This window comes from Panthera pardus, unplaced genomic scaffold (genome assembly GCF_024362965.1).
Source record: "Panthera pardus isolate Hobbes unplaced genomic scaffold, ASM2436296v1 HiC_scaffold_25, whole genome shotgun sequence".
NCBI lineage: Eukaryota > Metazoa > Chordata > Mammalia > Carnivora > Felidae > Panthera > Panthera pardus.
Window position 1 is genome coordinate 35,230,295 of NW_026526821.1, and position 15,954 is coordinate 35,246,248.

The 15,954-nt window shown below is 43.4% G+C and overlaps 1 protein-coding gene across 12 annotated transcripts in view; it reads left to right on the forward strand.

Moving 5' to 3' along the window:
• The window catches only part of PLCB4 (phospholipase C beta 4), a 420,803-nt gene that overhangs the window by 292,030 nt on the left and 112,819 nt on the right, over positions 1-15,954 (forward strand). For all 12 annotated transcript variants that reach the window (XM_053890434.1, XM_053890428.1, XM_053890431.1 and 9 more), the window contains one exon: positions 13,614-13,693. In XM_053890434.1, coding sequence (XP_053746409.1) covers positions 13,614-13,693 — 80 coding nt within the window. The remainder of the gene's footprint in view (positions 1-13,613; positions 13,694-15,954) is intronic.

The window sequence follows — 15,954 nt, forward strand, 5'->3', positions numbered from 1 at the left end:
GATTAAGATTCCGAATGTACTTATGGTTTGAGAAGTCCTGAGATAGAATTCGAGAAAATCAGTTGCACTTGGCTGCAACCAGTTACCCATGGAGGGAGGCCTGAGACACCTCTGAACACGGACTCCAGAGAGCTTGTTCCTGGGTAAGGGGAGAGAAGCTATGGGGGAGACAGATTTTAAGTCTGATTAGCTGGGAGTATGATATACGGATACGGTTATCAGAAAGTGAGGGCCTAGTGACATCGAGACAGAGGGGGGAAAGGGCAATAAATTTATTTAAAATAGGTTCTCTGAGAATGTGTATGCCACAGGTCCCGCTGTGGATCCTACAACATAAAGGAGCTCACTTGCTAGTTGGGGGCCCTCAGGCCGTGTCTGTGGACCAGCCAGCCCTGGCCTGCTGTCCCTGTGTTCTGCATCTGTAGCCCCTTGCCATTCTAAAAACACCTATCTTCGTGGTTTTTTTTGTTTTTTGTTTTTTTGGAATTCTCAAATTTCTTTAGTAGTCAGTGGTGGATTTTAACTATCGATTCTCATGGCACCAGACTTACTTCAAAGTTAAGCTCCTTGTCTGGGGCACCCGGGTGGATGAGTCGGTTAAGCGTCCAACTTCTCAGGTCATGATCTCATGGTTCCTGAGTATGAGCCCTGGCGTCGGGCTCGCTACCGTCAGCATGGAGCCTGCTTGGGATCCTCTGTCTCCCTCTCTCTCTGCCCCTCCCTGCCTGTGCGCTCTTGCTCTCTCAAAAATAAATAAACCTTTAAAAAGAAAAGAAGGTGCCTGGGTGGCTCAGTTGGTTGAGCATCCGACTTCAACTGAAGTCATGATCTCACGATTCGTGGGTTCGAGCTTGGCATAGGGCTCTGTGCTGACAACTCAGAGCCTGGAGCCTGCTTTGGATTCTGTGTCTCCCTCTCTCTCTGCCCCTCCCCTGCTCATTCTCTGTCTCTTTCTCAAAAATAAACGTTAACAAAAAAAATAAAGCTCCTTGTCAAAGTTCACATTCAGGAACCGGACACTGGAGCTAGAAGAGATTTTGCTGTCCTTTTAGGCGGTTTTCTCACCTGCATCAGTGAGGTCTCTTTGGGGTAGTAAGAGGAGGAAAGTGTGGCTTAGAGCCCCAGTCTGCAGCAACCCTGAGCACACTGGCAAATTCATTTTAAACATTTGCACGGACCATGCATTTTTGTATTGTTCACAAGCGTTTTCTGAAGGCAGAGGGAGTATTGCTTATGGTAGAGCGGGTACTTCCAGTACATTCGAGTAGAAAGTGCAGAAGAGGACACAGAGCAAAAGAACCACCCTCCCCCCACTCCGCCAGAGTGCATTACCCCGTCTTCTGTGTCTTTTTTTAAATTGAAGGGAAATTCACATAATGCAAAATGTGCCACTTAGAAGTAAGTGGACAATTTAGTGCCATTTAGTAGATCACAGTGTTGTGCAACAGCCCCTTCTGTCTAGTTCTAGAACCTATCATCCAGCCCCCAAAGGAAACCCCATTCTTGCTCCCTCCAATCCCATCCCAGCCACCCCAATGTGTCTTTTTAATTCACACAATTTTCTTTCATACACAGTTGGGCTCATACTGGTTATAGAGTTTAATGTACTGTATTTTATCATTTAAAATTTCTATCACGTGCATTTCCTTGGTCTTTAAAATCTTTTCTTGGGCTTCGGTGTAATTGTAAATCCCCATGATCTTTGAGGTAGGTTTTCTTGGTGTTACCAGCTCATCTTCAGAACGAGTCCCCTAGGTGCTCCTGTACAGAATGTGGGGGCTTTGTGAGGGACAAGTTTTCATCGCAGGGGCCTTCTCCCCACCCTGTTGTGTTTCATGAACTGGACAGGTTTCCTAAGAGACTCTATGCTCTAGACCCAGCTCAGAGCCGCTCAGTCTGCCCTAATTGAGAGTGTTATCAAATGACTCCACCAAGGGAATGCAAAGTGAGTTACTCTAATTGCTCCAGAAGTATCATGTGACGTTTGGATTTCACCTTTTGGCCCTGGGAGAGAAAAATGTCACCGGCTTTAAACTGCTTCCCTCCTTAACGCATAGCTCCAGTTTTGTTTTTTTTTTTGTTTTGTTTTTGTTTTTTTTTTTTTACTGCTGGCAGAAATTGCCACTGTGAACATAGTGTATGTGTAAAAAGAGCTTACATGTGTTCGTGTGTTTTCTGATCTTTAAAAAAATAGGATGAACGAGGAGATGGGTGGGACACCTCATCTGAGATGAGACCTTATTGCCTCTGAGCACTATAATCTGGGGCAAGTTTAATAATCAGGCTGGCAGGGGCCCCAGGGTGGTTCAGTCAGTTACGTGTCTGATTCTGATTTTCAGCTCAGGTAATGATTTCGTGGTTTGTGGGATGGAGTCCCACATCGGGCTCTGCGCTGACAGCAAAGAGCCTGCTTGGGATGTGATTCTCTCTCTCTTTCTCTCTCTGCCCCACCCCTGTTCACGCTTTCTCTGTCTCTCAAAGTAAAAATAAAAATAATCAGGAGCTGGGAAAGTGCAGCCTATGGGCCAAACCCAGCCCTCAGCCTTAGTTTTTGTATAGCCAGTGAGCTGAGAATGGCTTTTTACATTTTTAAAAAGTTGTTAACAAAACATAAAAACTATAAAACAGAGAATCATATGTGGCCTTCTTAAAGCCTAAACTATGTATTTTCTGGCCCTTTACAGAAATGCTGACCAGTGACCCCCAATAATTACAGTAAGAACAGCAGCAATGGAATTTTTTAGTTTATATTGAATACCAGGTAATGTTCAAAGTGCTTTACATATATTATCTCATTTAACTCTCACAGCAGTCCTCTGGGCTGGGCATGATTATCATTTTGCAGAGGAAGAAATAGGCCCAGAGAGGTTGAGTAACTTGCCCAAGGTCACACAGCCAGTAAGTGGCAGAGCTCATGTCTTGAAGCCAGGTGTCACATTCACTCTAGATCCTGTATTCTGTTACTGCCCAACCACTTCTACCTGAACGTTGTATGATTTTACTGTACTGTTGAGGTAAAAGTTAACATCCTTACCTGTGGGAGTTGAAATCATAAGGCAGCCCTTCCCAAACTGGTGAACTGCAAAATAGATTCCTCACAAAAGCCTACATTTAAAGGAGGCTCCCTGGTCAATGAAGCACGAGAAAGCCTTGTTAGGTTTCTTCACTGTAGTGCTCCATGAAGCACTATTATCCTGGTAGGAATCTCAGCCCCAGGGGGGTGGTATTCAGCTATTTACCAAACTGGTATTTTGTTGTTGTTTTTCTGTTGTTGTTGTTGTTGTTTTGTGGGGTTTTTTGCCTGTTGAAGGCACACAAATGAAACTCTTCCAGAACTATTGCTTTCCAGTAAGCGGTCAACAAGCAAGGTCACAGAGGCATTCTCAGCCCCACATTTTCCCGGCAGTATGAAAGCAACGTAATCTAGGCATTCATTTGTTCATCTCTGTCATAAATATTCTTTTTTTCTTTCCATTTTCCTGCTGTCACATTTCTTCTCTGACCTTCCCTCTCTCTTTCTTTCTTTCTTTCTTTCTTTCTTTCTTTCTTTCTTTCTTTCTTTCTTTCCTTCCTTCCTTCCTTCCTTCCTTCCTTCCTTCCTTCCTTCCTTCCATGGGAAGTTTGGGGGAAAGATTTCCATAAAAGATGGAAAGGTAATGAAGGTTGTCCCCTTTTTAGCATCTTTTATAGCAAGTCCCTATTTAGTTTATAGGATTACCTATAGATTTGATTTGCCTGAGCTATGTAGGTTGATGCTACATAGGCAAGAATTGGCCAGCAGCTCCCTGATGGGTTATGTTTATCACAGAGCCTCTGCGTGTAGAGATACCGTTAGTGTTCATTTTGGCATGTCTTGCATGTCTTAATTTGCCAGCTCTGTCAGCTGGTCCAGGTCAGGAGGAATGTGACTTCAGAGCTTGACAATACAGGCATCAGCCAGAGAAACCACTTCACGAATACCTTTTAATTCACCAGCCATTTGCTCTTCCTTTACCACCAGGATTTTTGCAGATTTGACAGCTGCAACCAAAAGTGCACTTTCACAAAACTGGTTTCTGACTGGCATAGGGTAATGCTCTTGGTTTTCTTAATATCTTAAAATTCTTCAGTTAATTTAGAGTTCTCTTTGCAGATGTGAGAAAAAATGTTGCATAAAATAAAGCAAATATCTCATTTTGTTTGTGAATGAGTTCTAGAGCTTGTAAGATTGGAGCTGCTTGCTCTGTTAAGTCAGGAAAGAGCATTGTATGTCGTTATAAAGTCGATAGGCACAAATGAACCTAAGGCATTAATGTATTCTGAGTGTATAGATGTACCTCCATTTTTAGTTTGTGTTTCTTCAGCTGGGTCTGTGAAATAAACTGACAAAAGACAAATTAACAGAGAAAAGGCATACAAATTTATTGATTTTATGTGCATGGTGCAACACAGAAGGAATTAAATAGCCAAAGGAGCAGGGATATTTAAGAGTTTGTACCTCCTCTTAGCAGGGGAAAGAAAGGGGGCAAAGGCTACTTACAGGAGAACAAATGACTTTTAGGAAAGATAAATGAGCCCTGAGAATAGGTGGACATGAGAATTTTATGACCATTTCTGTTAGAGTGTGGTGCCAAGTTTTCATCTTCCAGAAGGGAAGGTTAGAGCCACTCCTGGATCTAGATTTATGACAGTGGGGTTCTTTCAGGCAGGATCTGCTTTTAGTCACAAAAGGGATTTCAGGAATTCAGATGCCTTCAGCTCAAAATAATTTTTGGACCAAAGCGTCATATTTTGGGGTGGCGTATCTTGATTCCCTTCTACAGTGTATTTATTGGAGTACATATCTGGAATTAGATGTGCTATTTGAGACAAGGTACTATAGATACACTAGGACAGCTTAGGCAATGCAAAAATTGCCTCTTGGAATGATAATGAACAGAATCCAATTGGTAGGGGAATTTGACACTTCAGCTTCTGAATGATGATCCAGAAAAGCACGATGTCCTCCCATTTCTTATGACTATTTAGAGGTTCTTTTTGACCTAACTACCCAGTGTTGTCAAGATAACCAGCCAGGCTAAGAGACTGTTTTGACTATCTGTGAGTGCCTACACTAGTTTTGACTAGAAAAGGATAAATATTATCCAGGCCCATCCAAATTTATCTTTCAAACACAGCCACATATACTCCTTCCTGGCAGCTAATTTCCTGCCCAAATACTTGTTTGCCATGCTCTGAAGGTGATTTAAGAATTAGAGGACATTGGGGTACCTGGGTGGCTCAGTCAGTGGTTAAGTGACCTACTTTGGCTCAGGTCATGATCTCACAGTTCATGGGTTCGAGCTCTGCTTTGGGCTCTGTGCTGACAGCTCAGAGCCTGGAGCCTGCTTCAGATTCTGTATCTCCCTCTCTCTCTGCCCCTCACCAACTTGTGTGCGCACGTGTGTGTGTGTGTGTGTGTGTGTACTCTCAAAAATAACAGATGTAAAAAAGAAAAAGCATCAGATGGCACTTAATGCCTTCCTCCTTTTACCTTGATCAGTTTTACTCTGTGGATGGAGGACAGCAGATGAAAAACTTGTATTTTCTGGAAGGTGCTCAGATGATGTCAAGAGAAAAGGACCCCAGTTGTTCTTCCTTTTTTCTTCTCTTGGGTCTTTTAGAGTTGAAAAGTTTATCAGAATTATTATTGACTTCCCAAGGGCTTTTGAGATTACCATTTAGCTGTCTCTCTACTGAGCTTTTGTTTTTTCTGCAAAATTCCCCATTGCTGTTTGGATGCCAGTTTCAGTAGTTCACTATTGGTCATTAGTACAGGCTCCTTAATTTCCCCTTTGATCCTGGGTTTTTTCTGCTGAATTGTATCTAGGATTGCCAAATTTAGCTCCTTGATTATGCATGAGAGTCCTCCGCTTCTCTGTTATCTTGTACTCCTCTCTCTCAGGGTAGCAACTGTGGTGACTTTCAGGCTCCGATGCCCGATTCATTCTTGCCATCAAGGCTGTCTTTGTCTCCCACTTTGCCTTCTGTCCCAGGCCAGAAGGGAATTTCCAGCACTGTCATGGATATCTCCTATGACTGACACTGAGTGCATTCTGCCTGCATTTTCCTCTCTTTAGGAGAACCCGGAGGAAGTCGCTGATGTGAAAGAGAAAGTTTTATTTTTCCCTCTTAATCTGATGTAGAAGTTGGTCTGTGATATGCAAACATTGGTAGATCTGCTTCTATTTAATTTCCGAATGGATTCAGAATCCTAGATGAGCACATTTGAAGGTTTAAAAATGTGATTTTTTTTTTGTCAAGTCCTGCCTAAATCACCAGACTCTCTGATGAAGTTTGGGGGTGTTGGTGGGGTTCAGAGCTGACGGCCAAGAAAGAATTCTTGGAGATGTCTTTGATACAGAAAGGTGATTTTATTAAAGCACGGGGACAGGACCCATGGGCAGAAAGAGCTGCACTGGGGTTGTGAGGAGTGACTGGTTATATACTATGGAGTTGGGAAGGTAGAAGCAAATGGGAAGTTTCCAAAGAGATTTCCATATGCTAAAGAAGACTCACAGGATACTGGAGGCCTAGCTATTGTCAAGCTAAGGTTGTTTTCCCTCTAGTAAGGCATTAACATTATGACAGTAGGACCTTCTGGGAGAAATGGTACAATCTGTATTTGCCTCAAGTATTTGTCAATGGGCTGCAGGTTATAAGGAAATTTAATTTTACCTGTCATTTCCTTCTTGCCTTTCTTCCTACATCACTATGGAGGGGTGATGTTAGGGCCCCCGGAAACTGAGTCTACAGATTTCTGAAGATTAGGCTAATTGTTAAGATTGCCTTTCTCTCATAATTTACTAAGATATTTGTAAACTGATGGAGACTCATGTCCTGTATGACTGTGATCTCTATCAATTAACCTTTCCTTTCCTTTCCTTTGTGTTTTGGGCAGCCAGGAGTGCCTGAGGAATATCACACAGGTCCCACCTGGGGGTGGGGATGTGCTAGCTTGTGCTTTGTCCTCAGCCTGACTCAAGCTCCCTCATCCACAGGACCAGTGGTGGTGTGGGTTATGTTCTGATCATGTACCCCAGCTCTGGGAAACAGACTTCCGTCTTGCTTCTCTACCGGTTCTCTAATAACTGTTCTTCCCAAAGCCCAGGCCTGTCCAGATTCTGTGCTTGCCTCTCTCAGAACCTGGGGGAGCTGTCACTTCTAACTGGCATCCGCAGGGCCATCTCTTGCTGCCTCCTGAGATCCTGGAATGTTGCCAGCAGCTGGATTTCCTGTGGAACATCCTTTGAACCAACTTCCTTCTGGCTGCCTACTCTGCATTTGCAATGCTTGCAACTTTCCTTGCAATGCTTTAGCACCGGGGTGCCTGGGTGGCTCAGTCAGTTAAGTGTCAGACTTTAGATCATGATCTCACTGTTCGTGAGTTCAGTCCCCACATTGGGCTCTGTGCTGACAGCTCAGAGCCTAGAACCTGCTTTGGATTCTGTGTCTCCCTCTCTCTCTCTGCCCCTCCTCTCTCTCTCTCTCTCTCTCTCTTTCTCTTTCTCTTTCTCTCTCTGTCTCTGTCTCTCTCAAAAATAAGTAAACATTAAAAAAATTTTTTTTAAATATTTTAACACGTGTGTGTGAATTTAAACCAAAACAGGGCAATGAAGGTTTAAAATTTGAAGTGTCTCAATTGGCAGTCCTCACCCTAAGGGTGGTTAGTTACCATTTGAAAGATTTGAATCAAAAGCTTCTAGGCCATTCATTATATTTAAATTATACCTCAATAAAATTGTTTAAAAACAAAACTAGACAAGCCTATCCTCCTGTGGCCACCTCCACACCCTCTTCAGTTATCTGTATCTGTGATCAGTACCAGATGCTCCATACTAGGACTGCATGATTGTCATCTGGAGGGCCTGTTGAAATGCAGGTTGCTGGGCCCCATTCCCAGAGTGGCTGTGTGGGGAGATCTTGGGTGGGACCTGAGAATTGGCATTATTTCTTCTTCTTCTTCTTCTTCTTCTTCTTCTTCTTCTTCTTCTTCTTCTTCCTCTTCCTCTTCCTCTTCCTCTTCCTCTTCCTCTTCCTCCTCTTCTTCCTTTCTTCCTCTTCTTCCTCTTCTTCCTCTTCTTCCTCTTCTTCCTCTTCTTCCTCTTCTTCTTCTTCTTTAATGTTCATTTATTTTTGAGAGAGACAGAGAGCAAGCAGGGGAAGGGCAGAGAGAGAGGGAGATACAGAATCCAAAGCAGGCTCCAGGCTCTGAGCTGTCAGCACAGAGCCCGACCCGGGACTCAAACCCACAACTATGAGATCATGACCTGAACTAAAGTCGGATGCTTAACTGACTGAGCCACCCAAGCACCCCTCTTTTTTTTTTTTAAGTTTATTTTGAGAGAGAGACAGTGCAAGTAGGTGAGGGGCAGAGAGACAGGGAGACAGAATCCCAAGTAGGCTTCACACTGTCAGTGCAGAGCCCATCTTGGGGCTCGAACTCATGAACCATGAGATTATGACCTGAGCTGATAGCAAGAGTCGGACATTTAGCTGACTGAGCCACCCAGGTGCCCCACTTCCAGCTTTCTAAAATGTCCTATAAGCTCCCCAGGGGTTCCAATGTACAGCCAGCTCTAGAAACTACTAATCTGGTCTCTGAATGATATCCACGTAGTTTGCTTATAACAGTGTACCAACTGAAAATGTCTTGCTTCTCCTGTCCTCAAAGTTAAACATTGACAATTTAATGGCAACTAATCCTAACTTACTTTAACAACTAAAATTATTCACCTTGCATATAGGGACCCATAAGAGAAAACACGTAGAATTCTACCTACAGTGTCTTTATTTTAGAGTCTGAACCCCTTTAAAGCTCAAATGCCTGTCTGAAACCAAGTTTCTAGTTTAATGTGTAAAGATATAGGTACTCCACTGATTATTCATCTGGAGATATGTGAAACGTTGCAATTTTACGTCTTAAGCACCTTATAAAGGGTCTTGTCCTACTGCAACCTTAGACCCTGTGGAGATCTTTACTTGAAAAGCTTCATAGTTTGCCCCTAGTGCATGGTGTAAGGGAGGAAAAATAAATTTCCCTCTACCCTTCTGAGTTCTTGGCTGAGATACCCACCTTTAATAAAAAGAGATTAACAGGAGAAAACCAAATTTAATTATGTGTGTACGGGAGCCCCACAAGACAAGAAAGGCTCTCTGATAATCAGATAATTGAGGTTTACATGCCATCCTGAGCCAAGGAGAAGAAGGGGGTAAGGGTCTGGGGTTTCAAAGGCAAGGGACACAATCGGGGACACCTAAGTGGCTCAGTCAGTTAAGTGTCCAACTCTTGATTTCAACTCAGGTCATGATTTCACGGTTTGTGAGTTTGAGCCTTGCATAGGGCTCCTTGCTGACTGTGGAGTCTGCTTTGGACTCTTTCTCTCTTCCTTTCTCTATGCCCTTCCCTTGCTTATGTGCATTTTCGCTCCCAAAATAAATAAATGAATTAAAAAGAAAAAGGCAAAGACAATTCACAGGAAGATGGGAAGGGCAAATGTTTGGTAAACAAATCATTATCATGCTCTTTGGAGAAGACCTTCTTTTTGTATTTTTTCAAATTTGTTTATTTTTGAGAGAGACAAAGCATGAGCGGGAGAAGGGCAGAGAGAGAGGGAGACACAGCATCCTAAGCAGACTCCAGACCCCGAGCTATCTGCAGAGAGCCTGATGCAGGGCTTGAACTCAGGAGCTGTGCGATCGTGACCTGAGCTGAAGTCAGCTACTCAAATGACTGAGCCACCCAGGTGCCCCCGGAGAAGACCTTCTTATGTTAAAAAAAAAAGAAAAACAGAAAAAAACTGTTGTCTTTGGTAATAGCTCTCTTCCTCGTACAAGCCCCCTAACTAAATTCTTTTAGGCAGTTAAGAGAGAGGTAAAAAGCTCTTCTTGAGTTCATTGGGCCTTGATTGTCTTCAGCTCAAGGAAATCCACATGCCAGAGTGGCACATTCTGGGGTTGTCTGCCCTGGAAAAGATTAAAAAATGAGAGGACCCTAACAAGAACAGCATGCCAGGAAGTGCAAAGACTGCCAATTTGGACATCCAAATTGATCCTTCGGGCTGGTTCCCTGCATGCAGGCTGCGCTGGCCCACTCACGAAGGCCAGACCAGAGGGAGGCACCCAGTGTAATAGGAATCATAGGGTGGGTGTGTCATCACTGAGCCAATGAGTGTGCTCAACGTGTGTCAGGGAACGACCCTTCTAGAAACATGCAGCCCTGGGCTTGAAGGTGCATCTTTTGGGGCATGATGTAGACTGTTAACATATGTGCTTATTTTCAGCAATTCAAGAAAACTTATCTAAGTTGCCTTTTTTTTTTTTTTTTTTTTGGCTTCTTTTAATCTGAAAACATTCAAAGAAGTTCATGTGCCTCTAGCTCACCCCTAGTGCAACTTCCCAACTAAACTCTGGGGTTCTACTGACACCTGCTGGCATCTCATCTATTTTATGTTGAAAACAACAAAACAAAACACTTCACCTATTTCCTTAAGTCTTTTGGCCTTAATATGCTAAGTGTGCATTATCTGGAAGACAGGAGAAAGGAGGAAAGTCCTGATGGGACTTTGTCATGCCAAGGAGGGAGATGTGTGAACAAGCCCCGAAGAGGGGCCGATAACAAAGTTCTTCCTGCCTCTCAGCTCTGCACCAGCTGCTCTGTGATCTTGGGCAAGGCCCTTGACCCTCACTTCTATCATCTCAGAAGAAGCAACAACCTCCCCCATCCCAGTGCCCTTTAGGGCTCGTGAGGATTCTGTTGGCATTTCCCCCTAACTAACGCACGAGTACTGTCACTGGACTGATGACCTCCACTCATGGAGACCTTTCAGTCACAACAAACAAGAACCTTCACCAGCATTGTATTTTCAAAAGATGGATGAAAGTTGTTTCAGCCTCCTCAAAGCCTGGTATCTCTATAATTTATTTTTAGAAACAACTACATCAGAATGCTCAGAAAAAGACAGTGAACAGTCTCGGATTGTCCACTTTTTTATCCCTGGAAACCATGGACTCTGTGTTTTGGAACACGTAACAAGCCTTCAGGTTGAGAAAATGCCTCCCAGTTAATGCCAACCAAATTATTTGTTTTTCTGTCTTCTCTTGGGAAACTGTGTGTGAGCCTGTAGTTTATTAGCCCAATAACAGGTTATTTGATAGTCCCCAGGGAATTATACTCCCATATTTAATCTGACAGAGGAAGTGAAGGCTGCTGATGAAAATAATTGAGCATTTCTTTAATGCTACTATTGCCTTTCTTCCTCATGCCTCAGGATCCTGGTTTCACCATCAGGAGGCTTTCAATGCTGTTTACGTCCTCAGGAAATAGCCTTTTCTAGTTGTGGAAGGAAATTTACCTCTCATGGCTCCTAAGTCCTTCTTTAGAAAGCCGTTAGGTATGATTGAAGCATAAAGAAGAAAGCCAAAACTCTCTATTAGATTCACATCCACCAGGATAGCTACTGTCAACATGAAAACAAAACGGAAAATAACAGGTGCCAACAAGGATGTGGAGAAATTGGAACCCCTGTTCACTGTTGGTGGGAATGTAAAATAACACAGCTGCCATGGGGAACAGAATGGTGGTTCCTCAAAAATTAAAAACAGAGGGGTGCATGAGTGGCTCAGTAGGTCAAGCGTCCGACTCTTGGTCTCTGCTCAGGTCATGATCACGGTTTGTGAGTTTGGGCCGCACGTCAGTCTCTGCGCTGACAATGCACAGCCTTCTTGGGATTCTCTGTCCCCTCTTTCTCTGTGTCTATCCCACTTGTACTTGATCTCAAAATAAATAACTTTAAAATTTTTTTTAATGAAAAATAGAATTACTACTTGGTCCAGTAATTCCACCTCAGAGTATCCAAAAAAAATGAAAGCAGGAACTTGATGAAATATTTGTGCACCCCTGTTCATAGAAGCATCGTTTGCGATAGCCACATTAATCACAATAGCAACCCAAGTGTCCATTAGCAGGTGAATGAATACACCAAATGTAGTCTACACCTACAATGGAATATTATTCAGCCTTAAAAATGAAGGATGTTCTGTCACCTGTTGCAACCTGCCTGAGCCTTGAGGACATTATGCCAAGTGAAATAGGGCAAATTTGTCAAAGGGCAAATACTGTATGGCTCCATTTGTAAGGAGAACCTAGAATAGGCACATTCATAGGGACAGAAAGTAGAATCGTGGCTGCTAGGGTTGGGGGTGGGGAGAGGAAAACGGGGAGTTGTTTAAGGGGGAGAGAGGTTCAGTTTTGCAAGAAGAAAGAAGTTCTGGAGATGGATGGTGGTGAAGGCTACATAGCAGCATGAATGTTATTTAATGCCACCGAACTAACTGTTCCTTAAGAATGGTTAAGATGACATTTTTAATGTTGTTATTTTCTCACAGTAGATTAAAACCACACACATTTGATAGAACTCAGTCTTTACCACTGGCCTTTGCAATGACTAAATCACTAGTATTATGTTGTGCTGTCTGGCAGAATGTTCTATAATGATGGGAATGTTCTTTATATGTGCTGTCTGATATGGTAGGCACTAGCCCCACGTTGGCTTTGGAGCACTTGAAATGGGGTTAGTGAAAGGGAAGCACTGAATTTTACTTTTATGCAGTTTAAATAGCCACATGTGGCTAGTGGCTACCATACTGGACAGTGCAGATTGAATATACATCTATATTACTATCGACTCCAAATTATTTCCCCTTCCTCAGCACAAAGCTATAGCAGTCACGCTATGAACCAAAGACGGGGAGGTACTGGCTTTTGTGGAGGCCCCAGGTCCGTTTTAACCCCCAGTGTCAATTTGTTACAAAGCATGTTGCCAAGAGTGTAATTCTTTATTTTAGCAACTTGGTATGGCATTCATTGGCATCAGTTGTTGGACCCAAGGGCAGAGTTGGCCTTAATTCATAGGCTAGCCTTTTCTAGTAGAATGTCCTTAAGAGACCCAAATTCCTTTATTGCCATGCAGTCTTCACTTTTCCTTGTAAATCCATGGAGTAATGTTATGAGCTAAAACTGAGGTCCAAATCCTTAAACAGAAATTATGTAAGCACTTCACTGTTTGCTCTGGATCCCCTGGCAATCAGTACATGCTTTACTTTTTAAGGCTTTGCTGGAAAACACAGACAGGTAAGATATGTAAGAAATTCTTAGATTGAAATAGAATCACATGATAAAATTGATGAACCCCAAATGCTCTCATCTTCTAAAATGGGAATAGCTAAATATGTCATAGTGTATTGTATAATGTTGCTTAGAAATAATGAAGATTGCCAGCGGCTGAAAAAGGACTTCTATTTAAACAGGCTACAACTGGAAGGTTTAACAAGTCAATCAGGGGGCAGCGTTCCTTTGTGACAATCCAGCATTTAATGATGCTATAGATGTTACATTTATCTTCATGGAAAGAATGAAAGCTATTTATTAAAGAATAAAGTATGGCACTAGAATGAAGATTGCTCTGTGGTGGGGAGGAGATAAACAAAGCGTTTACATTATTCTTATGCAAAATGGATACAGGCTATCCAATAAAAACCACCATTTTTACCTCGTAGTTTTACTCATCAGGAATGCTTTCTCTTTCTCTTTTCAGCAATGGGTAGAAGGACTGAGATCAATCATACACAACTTCAGGGCCAACAATGTCAGTCCAATGACCTGCCTCAAAAAACAGTGAGTTTTGTTATATCACTCTTTGTTCTTGGCTGTTAAAAATCAAAAGGTCAGATTAGGACATGAAGGCTTAGTATATGGCCAGGCAGCATCTTCCTTGTCTTCCCCTCCATGCTCCTGACCTTGGAGAGGAAGTTCCCAATATATATCTGTACTCTCAGGCCACTTGGCAAGGCGTGTATGATAAACCCGTAGTCCAAAACAGATGTGAAAGGAATGGTTGATGGCAGGAAGATGCTGGAACCTCAGCATCCCCTGCGGTATCCTCTAGGTAGTAGGCACTGACCTTTGCGTCTCCAGACAGAATGCTGATCGTTAGTTTTCCATGCCTAGGGAGATATGTAGTTGGATGCTGTGGTAGCTGGAGCCTCTGTTGTGTGAAACAGAATTGGGGAGTGTGGCCAAGAGAAGCACTTACAAGAGCACCCATTGCTAGGGTCAAAAAGGAGCACTGGCCCGGAGACTGTTCAGCACACAGTCAGGGATCCAAACATACTTACCCCAGCTCACTGTATCCAAAAATGCGGTGGGGGGTGAGTTGGGGGGGGGGGGACGATGCACCTCACTGGTAGATTTGTAACCCCTACGAAGTTATTCCATCGGGGTGACTTGAAAGTTACTCAGGTAGAAATCCTAGCCAAAGCCAAAGTCAGGCTGTTGAAAGAGCAGCAAACAGCAGAGTGGGGCCGCCTGCCATGATAGGGCCACTGGTAGGCAGTTGTAGGTGTAGAAGGGAACTACACTGAGAAATTATGGAAATAAACCTTCACTCTCAACCTGGCCTAGCAGCAAAGGTGTGATTCCTCGGACTGTCAGGCAGGAGGAAGAGAAGTCAGCCCTTGGGGCACTTTCATCCTTACTTTTGGTCCCTTTGGCAGGTGCTTTAAGAGTATGTGCTCTTGACTAAGATCCTGGTTGGGCTGCTTAGTTGTTGGGTGACTCTTGGCAAGTTCTTAGCCTTGTGCCTCACTGTGCTAATCTGTGACTGGAGATGGTCACCATAACTCATTTTACAAGATTACCTCACAGGTGCAGTGAGGTCCTGGAAAATGCCCAGCCCAGTGCCTGGCTCCCAGTCCTCCTTCATTCACTATTAGTAGTTTTGATTTATATGCCATCCCTCCTATATTCTTTCCATCATCTTAGTAAGGGGTAGTTAGTCTTATAAATACCTCTTTGTTGTGCAGCAACTTCTCCTTTTCTCCTGCAGTTGCTGTGGCATATTTTCTTAAAAATAAAGAGCCATGGTGGATATTTGATGTTACAGTTTGGGTATTGATTGAATCCAAAGGATCTGAGACTTAGAGAATGCCCACTTACACCTGAGGGACCCCAATATCCGTATCTGGACATACAATCATACCTGTCCCCAGTGGTATCATGCTCAGATCCCTTTATAGAGCTGGTGTTCATCCATCCACCAGCCACCATAAGGGTTAGCTCGTCAAGAGGTCACACCTGCCCACTTCTACAGAGAATTACCCTCTGCTGAAGGGGAGTCGCTGTGCCTGGGAGACTGTACTCCTCCCTCTTCCTGGTGGGAAGCCCATGCCTGATGATGGGCTAGCACAGGATACAAAAGGCTAGCCCCCATGCCACCAAGTCGGATGCACATCACACTCCAGAGCTCCCCATGGCATCGAGCTAAAGCCCCAGCAGAGACCACAGCTTTGTGTGACTGTTCTCCCTGCTCTTTCTGCTTCCCTCACGCCTATTGTCTTGAAAACATCAGTTGAAAAGGAGTCACTTGTGCTTCTAGGAAACTGACACAGGACAGAAACTTTACCAATTTGTCATTTTCTGCTTTTATTAGAATGTTATTGACTGGAAACAATGAGAATGTGAATTAATAGCTAAGAACAGTCTTACCATCAATGTACAAATAAACATTGTGGGTCCCCGTGTGTCAGGAAAGCAATGAGTTGCTTCCCGTCAATTTGAGTTAATGAACTTCTCTTACTATTGGAAGTTAGGGAAGATGCCCATTCGATCTGTGCCTTGCTGCACTGGGAGCTGAGAGTGGAGATCCCTATGTGTCCTCAGGATAAGGTTGGCTGGTGTCAGCATGCAGTTGCATTTCTTACCACCTTAATAGAGATTATTTTTATTTTAATATTTTGCCAGAATTTTTTTTTAAGCTTGAGAGAGAGCAAGAGAGTGCAGGGGAGGGGCAGAGAGAGGGAGAGATAGAAACCCAAGTAGGCTCCACGCTGTCAGTGAGGAGCCCAATGCAGGACTGGAACTCATGAACCATGAGATCA